Source organism: Emydura macquarii, unplaced genomic scaffold, assembly GCF_026122565.2.
Source record: "Emydura macquarii macquarii isolate MOO-44397 ecotype Brisbane River unplaced genomic scaffold, CSIRO-AGI_Emac_v2 contig_2680, whole genome shotgun sequence".
Lineage (NCBI taxonomy): Eukaryota > Metazoa > Chordata > Testudines > Chelidae > Emydura > Emydura macquarii.
This window is the reverse complement of record NW_027132817.1, coordinates 2,108,785-2,129,956: the sequence shown is the minus strand read 5'-3', so window position 1 is coordinate 2,129,956 and position 21,172 is coordinate 2,108,785. Positions and strand designations below refer to the sequence as shown.

Here is a 21,172-nt window from a genome sequence, read left to right as displayed (position 1 = left end):
CCCTGCCGCCGAAAAGGGGAACTCGTCCTAATTTTTTTCGGTGGCGGGTATCCCTCCTAGAAATCTCTTAAAGTGGCAATGTCAGAGTCCCCACTGCGAAAGGGCAGCGCTGAAAGCTAGTGATGCTGCGCCGCCGAAAATGGGCAGATTGCCTGAAATATTTGGCGGAGAGCATTGCATGGCCCCTTCAAAGTAGAGGTTCTGTGATTTCGGCCCGTCACTTTGAGCGAGTTTGACAACCCTGCTCTAAGCTTTTCCAGGAGGTGGCCCAGTGGGTGCAGAGGCAGTACAGCTACCATTACAAGAGGTGACGGAATCACACCATAAACTACTGGACATTTTACATTCCTCTGCCTCATCCAGAGTAGCCCTCCCTATTAATAAGGCTCTCCAGGACCCTGCCAAACTATTTGGCAGACCCCTGCATTAATCCTGGCAACATGCAAGCGGGCCGATAAAAATTACTGCATGCCAGTGAAAGACACGGAATATCTCTTCTTCCACCCCCCTCCTAATTCGGTCATTGTGGACGCTGTGAACTCAAGAGGCTGCCAACATCAATGAGGCATGCCCCATTAACAATCCGTTCTCACTCTTCAAGATTGGTTTCCTCATCCATTGCCTTCTCCAAGAAGTCTATATCAGAAATCTGCAGAGCAGCCACCTGGGCATCTGCAGATACCTCTGCAAAACACTTTGCCATCCTGGGGACTGTGCTGGAGACACCAGATTCGGAGCTGCGGTACTATCATCCATAGCAGACTCGACTCCAAAGCCCCAGCCTTCAGTGGAGGATACTGCTCGGGAGTCACCTACAGTGGAGCACCCATAGGGACACTTATCATAGAAGAAGAAGTTACTCGCCTTGTGCAGTAACAATGGTTCTTCGAGATGTGTGTCCCTGTGGGTGCTCCATGACCCTCCCTAACCCCCCCTTTGGAGATCTCATAATAAACTCTACAGTAGAAATGGAAGGTTTGCTCGTGCAATGCTGATTAGCCTTGTGGCAGAGAATGGGGGGGGGGGGGGCAGCACATGTGTGGGCAGAATAGACACTGCTACCAAAATTCTCTGTCAGCAGCTCAGGGATGCAGACACACCTACAGTGGAGCACCCATAGGGATATACATCTCAAAGAACCATTGTTACGTCACAAGGAGAATAACTTCTTTTTGTATTTCAGACAATACATTTCCATACAGCTTAAAAATAAAGAAAATGAACAGAGATCTTTTAAATTAATCATGTGAATTGTGGAGAGCAATAGATATGTGGTATATCTTGACTTTAGTAAGGCTTTTGATACTTTCTCATATGACCTTCTCATAAATAAACTAGGGAAATAGCACCTAGATGGAGCTACTGTAAGATGGGTGCATAACAGGATGAAAACCATTCCCAGAGAGTAGTTATCAATGGTTCACAGTCAAGCTAGAAGGGTATATCAAGTAGAGTCCCACACAGATCAGTTCTGGGTCCAGTTCTATTCAATATCGTCATCAATGATTTAGATAATGGCATAAAGGGTACATTTATATAATTTGTGGATGATACCAATCTGGGAGGGGTTGCAAGTGCTTGGAGGATAGAATTAAAATTCAAAATGTTCTGGACAAACCGGAGAAATGGTCTGAAGTAAATAGAATGAAATTTAAGAAGGACAAGTGCAAAATACTCTACTTAGGAAGAAACAATCAGTGGGACACATACAAAATGGGAAATGACTGCCTAGGAAGGAGTACTGTGGAAAGGGATCTTGGGGTCATAGTGGGGTCATAGTGGTCAAGCTAAATATAAGTCAACAGTGTAACGCTGTTGCAAAAAAAGCGAATAGCATTGTGGGATGTATTAGCAGAAGTGTAGTAAGCAAGAAGTAATTCTTCCACTCTACTCAGTACTGATTAGGCCTCAGCTGGAGTATTGTGTCCATTTCTGGGCACCACATTTCAGGAAAGATGTGGACAAATTGGAGAAAATCCAAAGAAGAGCAACAAAAATGATCAAAGGTCTAGAAAACGACCTATGAGGGAAGAGTGAAAAAATTGGATTTGTTTAGTCTGGAGAAGAAAAGACTGAGGGGGGGACATGATAACAGTTTTCAAGTCCATAAAAGGTTGTTACAAGGAGGAGGGAGAAAAAATTTTCTTGTTAACCTGTGAGGATAGCACAACAGGCAACGGGCTTAAATTGCAGCAAAAGTGGTTTAGCTTGGACATTAGGAAAAACTTTCTAACTGTCAGGGTAGTTAAGCACAGGAATAAATTGCCTAAGGAGGTTGTGGAATCTCCATCATTGGAGATTTTAACAAACAGGTTAGGCAAACACCTGTCAGGGAGATAATGCTTGGTCCTGCCTTGAGTGCAGGGGACTGGACTAGGAGACCGCTGGAGGTGTCTTCCAGTCCTACCATTCTACGAGTCTATATTGGCGCTTCCATTTTCTTCTATATGATATGTGTCTCTACATAGGCACTATAATTTCACCTCTCTTTTAATTTCACATTGTCATATGACATCTTGAAGTAAATAGAAACTCTAAGCTGCATGTCTTTTCTATTGTGTGTTTTAAACAAATATGGTACAGTGTTTCCCTGCCTGTCTTTTCTGTGGCCACATGTACACTACACGCTGCTGAAAGTAACGTTTAGTGTAGACACAGTTTTAGAACACATTTTGGTATGGTGAAGCAGTAGAGATATTGTGCTCACAGCTGCCTTCCAGTGTTTATTTTGTCCTAGTATTTTGAAGGTTATTGCAGGCTAGGTCACAGAAGCCGTGCTGGTCCTAGCCCATTGTGGGGCCTTAGCAGGAATATTTTCCCCCTCCATCCCAACACATACTAATAATTAATAGGGGGCCCCCTTGAGCTGCTCGGGCCCTAAGCAATTGCTTAGTTTGTTTATGCCTGGTGCTGGCTCTGCAGAGAAGTACTGTTTGCTTTCTGGTGCTGGTAGCTGTATATATCACTTACATAAAGTAAAATAGTATCAGTGTAATGATCTTTGATATTTATCTGACCAGTTGGCTGCATAGTGCAATTTGGTGGATACTTTGATTAGAGAATAATCTACATTAAGTTTTTACTGGCACTAAACAAGCCTATAATTTAATGTTTAAATTAATACTTGTAAATCCACATCTTACCCTTAAAGTAAAGAGTGTGTAAAACAAAAAATCAAACAGTACATTGTGAGAGCTGCTCTTCACTAACTTCATGATTAACTTCCCAATCTGATTAAGTACCCCTTTCCCCTGTCATCAGCCTCCAAGTGTGTGTTAAGTTAGCAGTGTTTGCGGGGAAGCCACATATTTATTTGTTTCCACTGCCAGTGTCTCTGTGGTTCTATTGAAAGAAGGAAATTTCAGTTTGCGATCTAGGTTCTATAGGGGCCCTCCTGGCAGAGGCTATCCAGGAGATGCCCTTGAATTAAAGATTTTAAGGTCAGAAGGAGCCATTATCATCATCTGCTCTGACCTCATTAATGCAACTCCCTGGTTTGCACTTGAATAGATGTGTTTGACGTAGGGCTTATCCACCCTTGAAATGCTACAGTGGCACAGCTACAGCACTACAGCTGTGCCGCTGTAGCAGTAGATACCAGCTGTGCTAGCAGGAGGGGTAAATTCTCCACCTCCCCAAGAGGCGATAGCTAAGTTGACGGAAGAATTTTTTCATTGACCTAGCACTGTTTACACTGGGGGTTAGGTCAGCTTATTTTATGTTGCTCAAGGGTGTGGATTTTTCACATCCCTAAGCGACGTAATTGGGTAAACCTAACTTTTTAGTGTAGACTAAGCCTTCGTGCATTTGCATGGCTAAGCCTCTTCCTTATCCTTCCCTCTTCCTCCGCCAGCTGATTCTGATATTTGGCTTTCCATCACAGTGTTATGAGTGGCTTCTGCCTCTGCTATTCCCTTAGGGTGAACTTTCCCACACCCATGCCCTGAAGCCCATTGGTGAAAATGGATGAAGCTCACTTGGTATTGACATTAAAATCCACTGTGTCTAGGTTCTTTTATGGTGGCTATTACCGTAGTGCCTGAGCACCAGAATACATTGTTTCTTTTCATATGATTGAAATATTCTTAATAATAAGATGATGTTATTATATTTATTAGCAATATTAACATAAAATCAAAGTCAAACATAAAATCAGACATGTGACATAAGATGGATATTTAAAATTAAGAAAGTGTACGGTACCGTATGCAGTATCCTATATCTAGGCTTTTATCCTCTTTGATCCACCCTGCAATTTTGCTATACATAGTAGTGCAAATTTTAATTGCATAATTCACATGTGTTCTAAGTGAGATGTCTCTTGGGTGCTGTGCATCACTAGCTACTTTTCCTCCTAGGAGAAAAGTAAATAATTTTCATGACCTTCTTCTGTGTTTATGCACTGATCATTTTCTATGCACAAGAGTTAGGCTCCATTAGAGAATAATTAAACCAATTTTTAAAATTTCAGTATGAAAGCATTTTTGTAGTATAAAATATGTTTTTTAAAATGTATAACGCATGGGGGTTTTGCGGCGGAGGGTTTGGGTTTTTTTTTTTGGTTTTGGTGTTGCAGGTCAAAAGCCGTATCCAGACTAATTATTTTCAGATACTACAATAACAAATCTCTTAGATTTGGGGCAAAATTCTCTGATCCACCCTCTCTCTCAGTAGTACACATTTATATTCAATACTGCACACATGTTCCACATATGGAACAGTTAGGTACTATATATCAGTGGGCAATGTGAAAGTGGAATGTATGCACTTTGGATTCAGAGTAAAGGATAACAGATACAAAGTGCATACCAGAGCAGAGAATTTTATACTAAGAACCAATTAGGTTTCAGTCTGACTGAATTGTTGTCTTGAAGTGATAGATAGCCCTGAAGATGACCACTATCTATTATTTAACCACTGTTTATAACAGAGCTATTAAATATTGTTTACATTCTCTATATAATATCAAAATTAATATTGTTTTGAGATACTTTGTCTTATGTAACAATTTCTAATAAAAGTTCAAAACTAGGATATTATATTGTCAAAAGAAATTCAGATGCTGATGATTTAGTAGATTAGAAGATTGTGAGTCTAATAATTGTATATTTCATAATGAAGAGAGCAAAGATACATAACAATTTTAATTGAAGTGAAACTATGATATACATTTTGTTCCCTTCCCCTTACATAAAAATGCAGGGGTAATCCATGATAATGAAAGGTTGTGAGTATTTTTTCTATGATATTTTCAATATTTTTAGTCCTTAATAAATGGATTTGTTATATTTATATTCATTATGATTTAGATATCTGACATCCATGTTACTGGAGAGTCAGAGGATATGTCTGCTAAAGAGAGGCTACTCCTGTGGACACAGCAGACAACTGAGGGTTATGCTGCAATCCGTTGTGAAAATTTCACTACCTGCTGGCGAGATGGAAAATTATTTAACGCCATCATTCATAAATACAGGTAATTGCATGGTTTATTTTGTTTTTTCTTTACACACCTGGAAATGTTTATTTGGGCATTTTAATAGACATGAAGAGGCCATTCAGCAGAAAATGGGATCTGTGGCATTTGTCTTGCAGTAGTACTACAGATGTGGAGACTAACTATGAGTCTTCTTGGGAAATCTCCTCCCTTCTGGAGGCAAAAGAGTCTTCCTTAGGTACTTCATACCACATCTTGTTCAGAGCAGTCTTAATTGCAACCAGCCTACCTGAAAATATATAATGAGACACCACCAAATATACTCAAGGAAATGCCCACATGGCCCGTAATGCATTGGTTCTCAACCTTCATCATACCAGGGGTCCCCTTTGCCATACCAGAACCCTCCTGAGTCCATCCTATCCCATCTAACCAGGTTTCCACTCCATTTAACAATGTGGGATGGGTGGGGTGGTCTCAAGCATTGACATCTGTTCATAACTCCCTTTGTCCCTTTGCAAGATGAGACGTAATCTAATTCAGGGGGATTTCATAGATTGACCAGATGTCATTCAGCCAGGGAAGAATTTTAAAGGTGCTATGGACATTCCAGTAGATAGTCATGAGGAATTGCATAAATCATGCATTTCTCTCTATTTCTTTTAGTAACATGAAAAGTAGAGGGAAATAAGTGGCAAAAAGCTGCCCTGAATGACTTTGAGAGAAAGTGAATCTGGAAGGATAGAGCAGTAAGGAGCGCATGTATGGCCCAACCGTGTATGAAAAAAGATAAAAAAAAACCTGATATATTGGAAGACCCAAGGAATAGGAGAGAGATGAGATAGGGCCAAAATGGAAGAGTTTAAAGAAACAGAATAGCAATTTTTTTCAATGAAAAATACTTCCCAGGATCATCTTCAAAAGCTCACATCACCAGTGCTTATGAACAACATTTCAACCTCCCCAACTTATTAATTAATAGCTGTGTTACTGTTTGATTGATAAATAGTTAAAAACTTGGGACATACATTGTAGCTCTAGAGCGAGGTTTACCTACTTTGGCCGAGGGTTGCCTCTGGCTCCAGGGTCTGCACTTCCCTTTAGTCACAGGGTTTCAGTTGGGTATGGGGGAACAGGAATTTGGCACACGTGTGCTACGATAAAGCAAATTGCTCCATTTTTTAAGTCCCTTTAGACAGATGCAGAGTTTCATGCACTGTCCTTTTTCAGCTATTTTCTCTTTATCCTACTCTCCTCCTGTACTATATCTACCCATACACATGCCCTTCCCAGGAGTGCTTATAGCACTGATTTTGTTGCTAGGAGGGTTGTTACACTTGTGGACCTATTCCTGCTCCCACTGAAGCCAATGGGATTTTTGCCTTTTTTTTTGCCTGCTTCTTTTACTCCATATTTTGAAGCATTAAAATAAATGCGCTATCATCTCTTTCTGTGTTGTTATTCACAGAGGAGGAAAATTCTTCCCAAATTTCAAGGAAGTCTGTTGAAATTTAGTAATAGAGTGGCTACCAGCAGAAAGTTTAAGTACTGCCAACAGTGGTAATGATTTCTGAGACACTGCACGTATCTATTCCAGGTGTAAGGAAACACTGTGACATCTCAAACATCACTGCCCAAACATTATCCCTGCAACCAAAGAGAACAGGGGACTCGCCTCCATTTTTTCCTCCTAGCAGCAGACACTACTCAGAGGAAGCAGCAGGCCACAATTACCTCCACACCAAAAATGAGGGTTTTGGGTTTTTTTTAATAATTTAATTTGGAAGTTACACTCCATCCCTAGTGCTGCTGGAAATTCCACAGCCTGCAGGTAGGGAGAGGGACAGGCTCCTGAGTTGTGGAGCTACCGGAAGGCAAGGCGTTTATTTACATGTTGTAATTGGGAGCAGGTCTGCAGTTCTAAACTGCAAAGTGGAAAATGTCTGCAGCATGATGCTACTTTATCCCAATAAATTGGTCTGTCACGGAACAGCATCCATGGCCTTCCACTGATTCAGAACCCTCAGTAAGGCCCCCAGCATAAACATGTTCGAATTGGTGAGGGGCCTCTGCCACACCTCCAGTCAAATTCACTGAGAGTGAAAGCCGTAATAATCTTTCTCTCAGGTGAGTGTGCTTCGTTCAGCTCATTGGGAAGGGATGATTTTATGGCGGCTGTTTTACTCAATGAATGAAAACATTTTTACTGTTTCATAAATTAAACTAGTTGCCATTAAAAACTTAAAATTAGTCTGGAACCTTGCAATTCAGACCAAGTAGGGTGCAGCATCTCGCTGTGCTGCGGCAGGAGTAGGGCAGAGACCAAGTTGTGACTCAGGCCCCTATCACCCCTGTGCTCCAGGGGAAAAGCGAGATGTGCCAGCCTTTTTCCTGGAACGGCTTATTTCCCCCTCTGCGCCGTACTAGCAGGAATGTTGTGTCAGGGGAAACCATGCATGACACTCCCCAAGGGTACCCAGGGTTGTGAGGCATCTCACCACCATCTGCCCTTAGTGTGAAGCAGTCTTGTCTCTTCCTATTGTGGATCAGCTCCCTAAAACCACTGGCACACGCATTGCTTTCCAAACCTCTGCAGGCCTTGCTCTCTCTGTAGAGCTAGAGATAGGCATCCACCAACCCTCAGGTTCTCAGAGCACTCCTTCAGTGTCCAGCCCCTTATTGACTAACCACTCTCAGATGTACTAGGTCTGCTGTTCCCAAAGGAATAGTACACAACAGCTTGTAAGACTTAACTCAGGACCATCACTTTGCTTAACATCACAGCACGTGGAAATCTTTATAGAGAAAACAAGAATAAGTTTAAGTTTATAATCAAAGAAATAGAGATTCAAATAATGATGAGTAAGACTATCGGAAACAAAAGGTTAAATATAAAACAAAACCATAACAGGCTTTCTAGAGACTAAACTTTACTAGAAAGTTACTCTCTTGTTATAAAAGTTTTTCTTACCCGAAGTTCTTGTCAGCATTTCGAACCAAACCTGCTGAGACCACTTTTTCGTGAAGCAAAGTGCTCTCTGTTTAATCTCTCAGTGAAAGGTGCCAGGATATCTTCTTTGCCCCCAAAATATAGTGGAATAAATATTTCATGTATACCTCCATATAGTCTCAGTGGAAGTTTAAGGTAAAAAAATTGTCTTGTTATTTTAGAGATATCGCAACCTTTTTATTAGAATAAATAAAGAATTAGAATGATTCGCATTAGGGCTACGTATGTGTGTAAGGAGCCACCTCTGTGTCTCCAAGTTGCAGGATTTGGGTCTGGTTTTTGTAAGTATTCTATGATTTTTTTAAAAATAGACAAATCAAATCAGCATCTCCCAAATTAGGTATATGGTTAGTTTTAACAATAAACTTTGCGGTGTTTATTAGCAGTGCATCCTTTTTTAAATATAGTTTCTTCTTCGAGTGCTTGCTCATGTCGATTCCATTGTAGGTGTGTGCACTCCGTACACAGTCACCAGAATTTTTTTCCTCTTAGCAGTACCTGTAGGGCTGGCCTCGGCACCCCCTGGAGTCCTACGCACATGCCGCGGAATATTAGGCACCGCCAGCCCTATGCCCCCTCAGTTCCTTCTTTCCGCCACTGACAGTTACTGGAACTGTGTCTTGCTTGCTGCTGCAAGTGCCTCTTAGCAATTTAGTGTTAAGTGTTCCCTTGAGTAATTAGTGTGTTTGTTAGTTAATAGCTGTAAATCGTTCAGTAGTTAAGGTTAGTCCCCTTAGGGACTTCCGCCTGGCAGCTGGGGCATGCCCTGATCTCCAGGCTTCAAGCTTTGTAAGTCTTGCGGCAAGCCCTTCCCGCTTAGCAACCCCCATGACAGTTGTCTGAAGAGTCTGGAGGAGTCGCATAGGAAGGACGAATGCCGAATTTGTAAGGCGTTCAGACCACAGACTCTGAAGGAGCGGGAAATCTGTCTGAAGGCCCTACCAATGGAGGCTGCTCTGAGACCGGCCTCAGAGCCGTCCCGCTCCCTCTCGGTGCTGAGCACTGCATTCCTGCAGAGTGCCCCTCTGGCACCGGAATCACTGCAGCACCGAGTTTCTTCTTTGCCGTCGAAGAAGAAGCAGAAGAAATAGCACTCAGAGTGGGGCCACTCCCCTGCACCGAAGAAGACCAAGGACACGGGGTCGAACGTGGGACCATCACAGGTCCAGCGGGCTGTGCAGACTATGCAGGAGCAAGGTTCATCGCCTAAGGCCCTGAGCCCTTTGAGAGAGCCTCCTCCAACTCCAGGGAGCGGAAGAGGGCCTCTGCAACTCATGGTGCCATCAATGCTGGAGGGATTTCAACCAGCAAGAGACTTGATGGCCCTTCCGTTGCCTCCTAGGCCTTTGCCCCAGATGGAGCATGTGGATAAGGCACCAATGTCAAAGGGGAAGTCACCCAGTGGCTGCACTGCTCTCCGGAGCCCCGTCATACCTCTACATGGGCCAGGTCATCATGGAGAATGTCTCCTCCCTTGAGACATCAATCCTCAAAAGGTACGGTCCTCATCACTGGAAAGATCACCGGAGGCAGAGCGCCGATACCAGAGGAGTTCAGTGGTGTCAGTTCGGCACCACTCTCAGTTGCCAGTACTGAAGACCTCGGCACTGTCAGGCCGGCACCGGTCCTGCTCCGGGTCGAGTTGGCGCCAATCATTATCCCTGGCACTAATGAGTTCGCCTGTGCATTTCTGGATTGTGCATTTCCAAGGATGATCAGCTCCATCATTGATTCTCGGCACTGAGTTACTCCCTTGCGTCATGGCAATGTTACCGCTCTTTCTCCCACCGAAGGTTCTCTCCAGCGAGGCACCAGTCTAGGGAATGGTACCACCGGTTACCAGCTTCACGCTCTCCTTCTCCAAGGCGGCAATCATTGGAGCACCAGCGAGCTTGGGGAACCAGATGCCGCTCCCGCTCTCCATGGCACTGCCCTGTAGGATAGGGGTCAGACACGGGCCATCGTTGTTCGCCAGGGAGCGAGTCCTGTTCCTCCTGGGAGGACAGAACCTCAGCAGCCCACCCTGATCAGCTGCATCGACCTGGTCCCTGTCCGACCACTCCAGGTTGGCCTCAAGGACAGTGGCAGGTACAATGGCCATTCTGGAATCTCTGGGGGTTCCCTGTGACCACGGGTCCGTATTTCCTTAGGTCATCCGGGAAACGATCCAAAGCCCCAGCACCCCCGGTGGGGACCCGCAGCTTAGCCTCAGAGGTGGAATTGGACCCGCTGGCAGCGACTTCAACAACGGTTCCTCCTGCAGCCAGAGGAAATGCTGCCACCTCCGGTGCTGGGACAGTTGTCCTACTCCTCCCCAGCTGAGGCAGTCACAGTGAGACCATTGGCTCCCCTAGATGACTTTTGAGCCCACCAAGAGCTGCTAAAGAAGATGGCCTCGAACTTGGGGTTGGAAGCGGAGGAACTTCAGAAGCAATCGGACAACCTTTTTGATGTGCTGGCAGCTGCGATACTGGCGTGGGTCGCCCTGCCAGTCCGTGAAGGGGTTCTTAAGTTGGTTAAGGTCCTGTGGCAAATGCCATCCTCTCTGCCACCGATCTCTAAGAGAGCAGAGAAAAAGTATTACATCCCCACAAAGGGGTTCAAATGCTTATTTACGCACCCTTCCCCGGGTTTCCTGGTAGTGGCGGCTGCCAATAAAAGGGAGAGACGGGGACAACCCGGCACAACTCCCAGAAACAAAGACAATAGAAAACTGGATTTGTTTGGGAGAAAAATTTATTCTACTGCCAGCCTACAATTCCAGATTGCTAACCAGCAATGGGGACGTATAACTATAACCTCTGGGATTCCCTTAAGCGATTCAGAGAGGATCTGCCCCAGGAGCAGCACCGGACTTTACCACCATCTTGGAGGAGGGCAAGATGGTGACCAGGTCCATCTTACAGGCAGCTTCAGATGTGGCTGACTCGGTTGCAAGATCCATGGCGTCCGCGATCTCCATGCACCACTGTTCATGGCTGTAGTCATCTGGTCTGTCCCAAGAGGTGCAACAGTTCATCCAGGACCTGCTGTTTGATAGAAGTGCACTCTTCTTGGGACAGATCGACACCAAGCACGGGTTGAAAGACTCAAGGGCCATGTTACGTTTGTTGTGTCTTTATGCCCCAGGCTTTGAGAAGGCAGTTCCGCCCACACCAGCAATAGCAGTCGCAGCCACAGCTTAAGTTTCAGGCCCAGTGCTTCAGGACCTACAGAAGGAGAGATTGAGACAGAAACCCTAGGCAGCGCCAGCTGGCTCTGTCTCCTGCCTCAGCTAACCAGCTGGTCCCCTCCCGGTGCTCGGGCGGGCAGTGACAATTGGTTTGATGGTGCTACCAAAGATGGCTTTCCAGTCTTGCACCAGGAACCTACTTTCCCGATATTCCTAAACTGACTTGCCCCTTTCCTCTCTGCATGGGCCCGTATGACATCAGATTGTCGGGTCCTGGGTTCCATTGCATCAGGTTATACGCTGCAATTCTCTTTCCCCCCTCCACATACTTCCCCATCCTTGTCCCTCTTCAGGGACCCCCCTCATGAGTAACTCCTCATACAGGAGGTGAAAAACCTTTTTACACTGGGAGCTGTGGAGGAGGTTCCACCAGCCATGAGACGAAAAGATTTCTATTCCTGCTACTTCCTCATTCCCAAGACGAAAGAAGGCCTTAGGCCCATTTTGGACCTGCGGGGCCTAAAGAGATACATCAAAAGGCTGAAGTTCCTCATGGTCTCCCTAGCCTCTATCATTCTCTCATTGGATTCAGAAGACTTGTATGCTGCCTCCTAGCCTCTCTGGGTTGGTGGTTAGACACCCGGTCGATGATGGAAGGGATGCCCTTTGCAGGTCTGGCCCCTCAATGATTCTGGTTTTGGACACGTTGGACTTAGAGTTGGGAGCACATATCAGCTCAGGCCACAGCACCCAAGGAACCTGGGAGAGGGAGGACCAAGGGCTGCATATAAACATCAGGGAGCTCAGGGTGATCCTCTTGTCATGCGGAGTGTTCCTCCCCTTTCTGAGAGGCAAGGTGGTCCAGGTTCTGACGGACAACACTGCCGCAATGTATTATATAAACAGACAGGGCGGGAGTCACTCCCTGGACCTGTGCCAGGAGGCGGTGAGTCTGTGGAACCTGGTGATAGGCCATGACATTTATCTGGTGGCTTCACACCTCCCTGGTATCAAGAACACTACAGCGGACCAACACAGCAGGATCTTCTTGCCTTGCCACAAGTGGTCTCTCCACCCGTCGGAAGCCGATATGATTTTCCAGAAGTGAAGGTCTCCCCATGTGGATCTCTTCGCCTCCAAGGTCAACAAGAAGTGCAGTCAGTTTTGCTCCATTTGTGGACTTGGCAAGGGAGCCCTGGTAGATGCCTTCCTACTTTCATGGTTGGGGAGGCTCCTGTATGCCTTCTCTCCCATTCCGTTGATTCACAGGGTCCTGTTCAAAATCAAAAGGCGAATGTCAATCTTATAGCACCCGCATGGCCCAGGCAGCACTGGTTCACGATGCTCCTGGAACTGTCCGTTGCTCCCCCCCCTGGAGCTGCCGCATTAGCATGTGCTGCTTTTCCAGGATAGGGGGCATCTTCTGCACTTGGACCTGGAGTCCCTGTAACTGACAGCATGGAGGCGGAGTGGCTGAACCTAGAGGAATGGGCTCGCTCATCCCAGGTGCAGGTGATACTTATGGGTATCAGGAAACCTTCCACCAGAGTGTCATATTTAGCCAAGTGGAAAAGGTACACATACTGGGCCACAGCCTAGGTGGTCACGCCTCACCAAGCATCAGTTCAGACGGTATTGGACTACCTGCTGCACCTTAAACTTCAGGGCCTAGCCCCTACCCCGTTAAAAGTGAATCTAGCCACTATTTCAGCCTTCCATCCTCCGATTCAAGGGAGGTCAGTTTTCTCCCACGCCATGGCGGTTAGGTTCCTGAAGGATATAGAGAGGCTCTACCCCCAGGTTAGGGATCCGTTATCCCCCTGGGACCTAAATGTAGTCCTCTCCGGGCTCATGGGGGCACTGTTCAAGCCTTTGGCTCCCTGCCCCCTTTTTGCTGCTGTCCTGGAAGGTGGCTTTCCTGGTTGCCAACACCTTGACTAGGAGGGTATCTGAGATTAGGGCACTTACCTCAGAGCTGCCTTACATGTTTTTTTATAGGGATAAGGTCCAGACGAGGCCCCACCTTTTTTGCCTTCTTGCCCAAAACGGTGTCCCAGTTCCATGCCAGTCAGAACATCTTCCTGCCGGTATTCTTTCCGAAGCCGCATGCGTCAGAGGAAGAACGGAGGTGGCACATGCTAAACATGCGCAGAGCCCTGGCTTTTTACGTCGAGAGGACGAAACCGTTCTGTAAGTCCACGCAGCTGTTCGTGGTAGTGGCTGACAGGATGAGGGGATTACCTGTATCTTTGTAGTGAATCTCCTCTTGGATAACCTCCTGTATTAGGTTCTGTGACGAGCTGGTGAAGGTTCCCCTTCCGGGAAGTGTCACAGCTCACTCTACTAAAGTGCAGGCCTCTTCTGCGGTGTTCCTGGCACAAGTGCCTATTCAGGACATATGCAAAGCTGTTACATGGTCATCGGTGCACACCTTTACGTCCCATTATGCCATTGTTCAGCAAGCAAGGGATGATGCCAGTTTTGGCAGGATAGTGCTACAGTCAGCTCATCTGTGTACTCCAAACCTGCCTCTGAGGTACTGCTTGTGAGTCACCTACAGTGGAATCGACATGAGCAAGCACTCGAAGAAGAAAAGAAGGTTACTCACCTTGTAACTGTTGTTCTTCGAGATGTGTTGCTCATGTCTATTCCATGACCTGCTCCCCATCCCCGCTGTCGGAGTTGACAGTAAGAAGGAATTGAGGGGGTGTAGGGCCGGAGGCACCTAATATACTGAGGCATGTGCACAGGATTCCAGGGGGCGCTGAGGTCGGCCCTACGGATGCTGCTAAGGGCAAAAAAATTCCTGTAACCATGCACGAGGGGTGCGCACATACCTACAATGGAATGGACATGAGCAACACATCTTTTCTAAAATTCACTTATTTCCCTTGGAATTCTGGAATATTTCAGTGTCCTATATAGTTTTATAGTTGGACTTTTTGTTTTAAGTTTTTGTTTGAAGATATGTGTATTTGCTTGAGTGCATTGTCTCTAGCTAAATCTGAATCTTGGCAGTTTTGAAAAATAGATCATGTTGCTTTCTGTCCTGTCATGCCGGGCATCTGTGCAGTAGCCAATACCTTTAGGCCAAACTTCAGAATTGGAAGCTGACTTTCATCAGCAAGAAAGCCCCAGATTTGCACAGCTATATTACCATATACACGAGTTTTGATCTAGCAATTTCGTCCTCATGCGTGGTTTCAACTGCAGAATTGTGACCTTGGTGACTGATGCACAGGCAGACTTATAACCACAGTAACCAAATTTGCACATGCAAATGTGGATTTGTGCCAGCAGTGTCATGTGCTTGTGCATTTTTCCAGGAACAAGTAGTTCCATTTTGTGAAAATTCATCCCTTCATAGAAATATATAGAAAAAGTTGGTGTCTATAAAAAGGTGGGATTATCTTTGTTTCATTTCAAGATGTGTTCTGTCAGGCAAGAGCTACTATCCACAACACAGAAAAGGTTAGTGCAGGGGACTGTGGCAACCTTGTTAAAGCTGCAGTTATCTTACATTTCTAAATAAAGTACCTAAGTGTAAACAAAATAGCTTAAATGCTGAACTATATCCTGTTTAGTCAGGTAGTACATTAAAAGTAAGTCTGCTTGCCCAATTAAATATTTTTAAATCTTACTTAAAATTCTTTCTCTTTTCTCAAACTGCAAAATAGTGTCAGGCCTTTAGTTCTATCTGAGCTACGCAGGCTAATTATTAAAAAAACACTCCTGGGAATATGAAATGAACTAAAAATGTGAATTTCCTTTTTGTTAAAGGGAACGTAACAATAAATTACAAGTTAGAAAATGGCAAGCAGAAACTAGAAGATACAAATCATCTTTCTTTACTTTAAATTTAACCCCCAAGCATTCTGAGGCTTGATGCTATGTAATATTTAGTTTCTTTTCAAATCATCCCCTCAGGCAGCTCAGCCTGTTATTGCAAATTTTGGCATCACTCTTTGTACCCTCAAGGAATGTACTCATGTCAGTGCCTGATCACCAGCAACATGTTTTAACACTACTGTGGTGCCGTGTGCACTGTTGTCCTGTAGCTTGGCTTGTAACAAAACTTGCCTGGCAAACCTCTGCTTTATAAAGCCATAAAACAAGGTTTGAATTTAACACAGAAGATTCGGCCTGTTAAATGCTTTATGCCACTTTAAAAACACATCAGTATATTGAAAGAGCACACAGAAATATTTCAAGACAGAGTCATATGTCTCATCTAAACTGATCCCACCCTCTCTAGCATTTGTTCTTTGTAATATCTGACTCTGACTTCCTTTCTGAAGACGTTCACAGCTGCAGCTTGTATTACTCTGTTCCCTGCGTGAACTAAAGTTTCTGTGCATAGTCCTTTGTTGGCTTGAATTCCTTTTATTTTGTGATAGTCACTTTCCCTATGCCCTCCAAAATTTTATACATCTTATTTATGAACCTTGCTAAGGGCCTGGTGCAAAGTCTATTAATATCTTTCCATTCACTTCAATGGACTTTGGATCAGACCCTAACTCTTTTTTCCTAATTTAATATAAACCTATTTTATGAACTCCTTCTCAGAGATGCAGTCCTCTGGAGCACTTTGTCATTCTTTTCTCCTCTTCTGCAGCATTTCTAATCTTCCAAGATTCTCCCTGGATTGTCATGCCAAGAATTGTGCACAATAATCTAGGTGTAGTTCCACAAACCTTTTGTGTAGCACCACAATGGTCTTTTTTGCCGCATGGTCTGTTTCCTTGTTTATATATTTCAGGGTTCTGTTTGCTTTTCTAGTTGACACCAGACAGTGAGTTGATTGATTTATTTTTAACCAGACACTTTTCCTGATCAGTGTCTTTTCATTTTGTATTATGGATGAAATTCATCCCTGAACTGGGGGTCAGTATGAGGCCCATGTGCCATCTGAGTCCCACACACAAGCCTTCAAAACATGGCTTAAGTGGCACATAGGTCTTGCACAGGTCTCCTTCGCAGGGGAGATTTTCACCCTAAGGGCTTTGGTGGGGCTTTAAACTGGCCCGCAGCATGCATTGTACATATTTGATTGTCTTTCTCTCCCTACTCTTCATGTCACTTTTGTTCTTAGACTGTAAGTTGTTCTGGTTAGGGACTATGTCTGTGTCTTCGTATGTGTTTGTACTGCACTGAACTAGCACAGAGGGGCCATGATGGTAATAGAAGTTTCCAGGAACTAATGCAGTATAAATCTTAAATACAATTATTATGATTATTTACAAATAGTTCTGCTGGATATTCTTTAAATCTTTACTGTTCGGTGTTATTTTGTCACTGAAATTTAGCTTTGATTTTAAGATATATAAATTTACTAGCCATACTGTAAATCCATAATTTAGTCTCCCACATCTCTCCTAGGCAGTGTGTACTACATCCCTTCCCTCCAATCTTCTTTTCCCCCTGATTTGTTGGGCTCTGGCTATGCCTGTATGCAGTGGGAGTAATCTATATTCTGGTGCTGCAGATAGGGAGATGGCCTTTACCCCATCCCTGCAGCGCCATTGGCTGTTTTGTGGAGGTGACTCCCTGTGGAGGTGGGCATATAGGGAGCCTGTGGTCATCCTCAGTTCTGTCCCTGTTTTGTAGCCTCCCCCTTCCTTCCTTTTGATACATTTGTTCAGTCTCCTGGAATGCCAGGGGCTTGGCCAATCAGCTTTTTGGGGATCTGGAAGGGTTTTTTTCCAAATGGTAGTATTAGCAAAGAGCTTTGTGGGTTTCTTCACCTTCATCTTGACATCCAAGCAATCTGAATAGGGGATGCACTGTTCATTATTGCAACTTGTGGCAAATTTCCACTGCAATCTGCAGGTTAATGGGGAAAATTATAGGCCTTTCACTGAGATATCTAATCAGGTATTCGTCCTAAGCACAGGCTTGGTATAGTGAGGGTGCCAACCTTTATTTCTTCTACAGCATTAGGCTCCATTCATCTTAACATTTATCTCACAGAAGAATGGGGGTAGGGACACTGGCTGTATAGTCCAGGTCCCTTAGCTGGCAGAATAAGACCTTACTCCGTTCGGGTTTCTGTTACATCTGTGGCCAGCTCAAAATCCACCCTGGGAAGACAACATATCTACTGATAAAACTTTTACACAAACACATATTGAACTTATGGATTATACTGGCTCAACGTCTCATTGAGGTCAAGGGTTTAGTAAGATTCAGAAAAGAATTAGGTGCTTATATGGACAAATATAAAATCCACAGCTATATTAGATACCAAATACAAAGGTCCAGGGATGTGAACTCTTGTACTTTATGGCATAACCCAACCACTAAATGTCTAAGGTTAGGAAGAAGCTTCCCATATGGGCAAGTTATTCCATAATTGTCCATTATGAGGTTTGCTGCAGCTTCTTCTAAGGTCTCAGGCACTGCCCATTTCAGGGACACAGTACTGAACTAGATGCTTCACTGGTTTGATGTATTATGACAGTTTCTGTGTTCCTATGTCTTGTGGCTCAGAGTTAAGGATATTATTGTAATGGGTCAGACTGAATGTTCATATATCAGTATTGTCTGTAAGTCTATGGTATTTTCTTGAGCTCCCATCATTGTAACACCTTCAAACTAACCAAAACATATTCATAGATTTCAAGGCATGAAGGGATCACTGTGATCATCCAGCCTGACCTCTTGTATAACACAAGCCATAGAACTTCCCCCAAACCATTCCTAGAGCAGATCTTTTAAAAAAACATCCAATTTTGATTTAAAAATTGTCAGTGATGGAGACTCCACGACAACACTTGGCAAGTTGTTCCAGTGGTTAATTATTCTCACAGTTAATTATTCTCACACCTTATTTCCAGTCTGAATTTGTCTAGCTTCAGCTTCCAGCCATTGGATCGTATGCTGCCATTGTTAAATACTAGAATACTGTATTTATTTTTACTTGGAGTAGTACATTCTCTCTGATTTTAAACCTACAATAAGAATTTTAAAATAATGATCTCCGAAGTCACATATTATGCAGGTTTCTTAGTGTAATGGGGTGCTCTCCATCCCTGTCCTCAAACTCTGTCTGTGGAGTGGCAACTTCCTGTGATTTATTTACCTTCCCATCACCAATACCAATGCAGAAATATCATATACAGCGTTTCTCTATCTTTATCCCTTTCCTGCTGGGCAGGGAGGGACAGAAATCTCTCTTCTTGGAGATCTCTGCTCATGGAGTGTCAGTGAGCTCTAAGCCCTTATGATCAGGCCACCTTATGTGTCCTTTCATAGAAATAAGAGGGTTCTGAGACCTCATCCTAAATTCATCCCTGAGTGGTGGTGTCAGAGTTTCACCTAAATTAAACAATTAGCCTTCCAGTCTTCTTCTCAAACCTGCATTCGATGCTGTGAGAGAAGGAGCTACATGCGTTGGATATTTCCAGAGCCTTGCTCTGTTACGACAACAGGACTAAACCTTTCAGATTGTCTCCCTGCCTTTTTATGGCTGTATCCAACTTGTTGAAAGGCCAAGCCATCTTGTCACAGGGAATCTCTAAGTGGATCACCTTCTGCATCTCCACCTGTTATCAGCTTGCTGGTGAGTCTCCCTCCAAACTTCAAGGTGCATTTCACCATGGCACAGGCAGCATTTTTAGCTTCCTTCCAGAATGTGACCGTATCTGAGTTGTGTAAAAAAGTGATTTGGACCAACCTACTGACTTTTGTTAATCATTGTGCCCTCATCATGGCATCTAGGTCTGCGGCCCAGTTTGGGAGAGTGGTACTTCAATCTCTCTTTGACTGGTACAGCTGATGGTCCTCCATCCCACCATCCAGAGAGGATACTGTTTGCCAGTCACCTTCACTGAGAGACACACTGACACAGACTCGAAGGAGAAAGAAGAATTACTTACCCTACAGTTACTGTGGTTCTTCGAGATGTCATAATCAGGATGGATCCCATGAGCCTGCCTCCTTCCCTGCTTTTAGGAATCCTGGGCAAACATGGGCTTTGAATTGCAAGGGAACTCAGGGGAGTGGGTCTGGCCACCCTACCCTGTGCGCCTTTGCATGAATACACATGGAACCACAGCACACATGTAAAACCCCAACATATGCTGCTATTAAAAAACCCCCACAACATTCTCTTGTTCCTGAGCTGCATGCACGCCTACAGGGGGATCCACACTCACTAATCTATCTGGAAGAACCACAGTAACTGTAGAGTAAGTAACGGTTCTTTGTGATAGAGGCATCTTGTAAGAGTGTTCTAGAGCAGTATAGCAAATAGTTCCCCATTAAGGAACTTCTTTAAAAAAAAGAAATCTGGGAACTTTAAAACCAATATCAAAATGTCTGCATTAAAAGACAATTAAAATGGCATTGTGAAGCACTGAAATATTGAAAAATTCAAAATCAGTTTTGTCCCTGGTGCACAGGGTGAGCAGATGTTCTGATTTTATAGGGACAGTCCCGATATTTGAGGCTTTTTTTCATATAGGTACCTATTATCCTCCACCCCCGTCTCGATTTTTCCCCTTGCTAGCTGGTCACCCTATTGGTGCATATGTATTATTTTGAATTACGTGATAATATTTTATTATTTTCATAGGATACCCATATCATTCCATGTGCAGGTTGGATGGTGTGAAGTGAATGAGACAGGGGTCCTCAGGATTTGTACCTGAACTGGAGGTGAATTTTGCATGTGGGGTAAATTTCCATGGATTTACTCTGCATGTACACTGGTGCAATTAACAGCATTTCTGAACGCCCTTTAGTGGACAAGGTAGATGGTTTGTAGAGAATGAGGTGGACTGAGTAGTGAATGAAGAAAGAGTTAGTCACTGAGTAGTGAGGATAAATATTAAACATCCCATTTACTCTGCGTTATCTACCAAACACAATGAATAAAATAGAGGTGCTTTATAGCAACTAATATATTATGCAATCAGATAAGTAAGGTTTATATTGAAATGCAATGAAGTTAAGGTTATGTGGACACCTTTAACATTAGCATTCCCTAATTTTAAAATTATTTTCTGTGCAACCTTAATGTTCTTTAATATTATTTTCAAATTATTTGCTAGGATTCTTCTTTTGCCACTCCCTTCTGAAATGGACCTGACCTGATTCAGAAATCTTGCGATTCTTAGTCATTTTTTTATGATCACATGTTCTAACATGGTCTTTAATTATTTTAGTAAATCCTTCTCTGAGGAATATATGGCTCTTTCTGGCACCTGTCCTTTGTTATCATCTGTGAACACTGAAGAAAGAATTCATTTAATAGTTATAGGCGTTTTCTCATTACGGCAATTAAAAACCTAGCTAGACTATACATAGATCTTCACTTAACTCTACATCTCCTGTCATGTCCCCTGTGTTGCTACTCATACAATAATATAGGTACTTAATATAAGACAAGAAATGTGCCTTTATTGCCGCCTTCTTTATTGCTGTGGTTTCGTCAGCTACCATTTTGATGATTTTATTAAATCCGAGTTTCTCAGGGATTAAATAATTTAGGTTCTATGAGATAGTTTCATACATGAATAGTCCTATTGAACTCATTGGCACTACTTATGTG

The 21,172-nt window shown here is 43.8% G+C and overlaps 1 protein-coding gene across 3 annotated transcripts in view; it reads left to right on the top strand.

The window, feature by feature from the left end:
- The window catches only part of DST (dystonin), a 453,158-nt gene that overhangs the window by 224,555 nt on the left and 207,431 nt on the right, over nt 1–21,172 (top strand). For all 3 annotated transcript variants that reach the window (XM_067565502.1, XM_067565501.1, XM_067565500.1), the window contains one exon: nt 5,310–5,476. In XM_067565502.1, the coding sequence (XP_067421603.1) occupies nt 5,310–5,476 (167 nt within the window). The remainder of the gene's footprint in view (nt 1–5,309; nt 5,477–21,172) is intronic.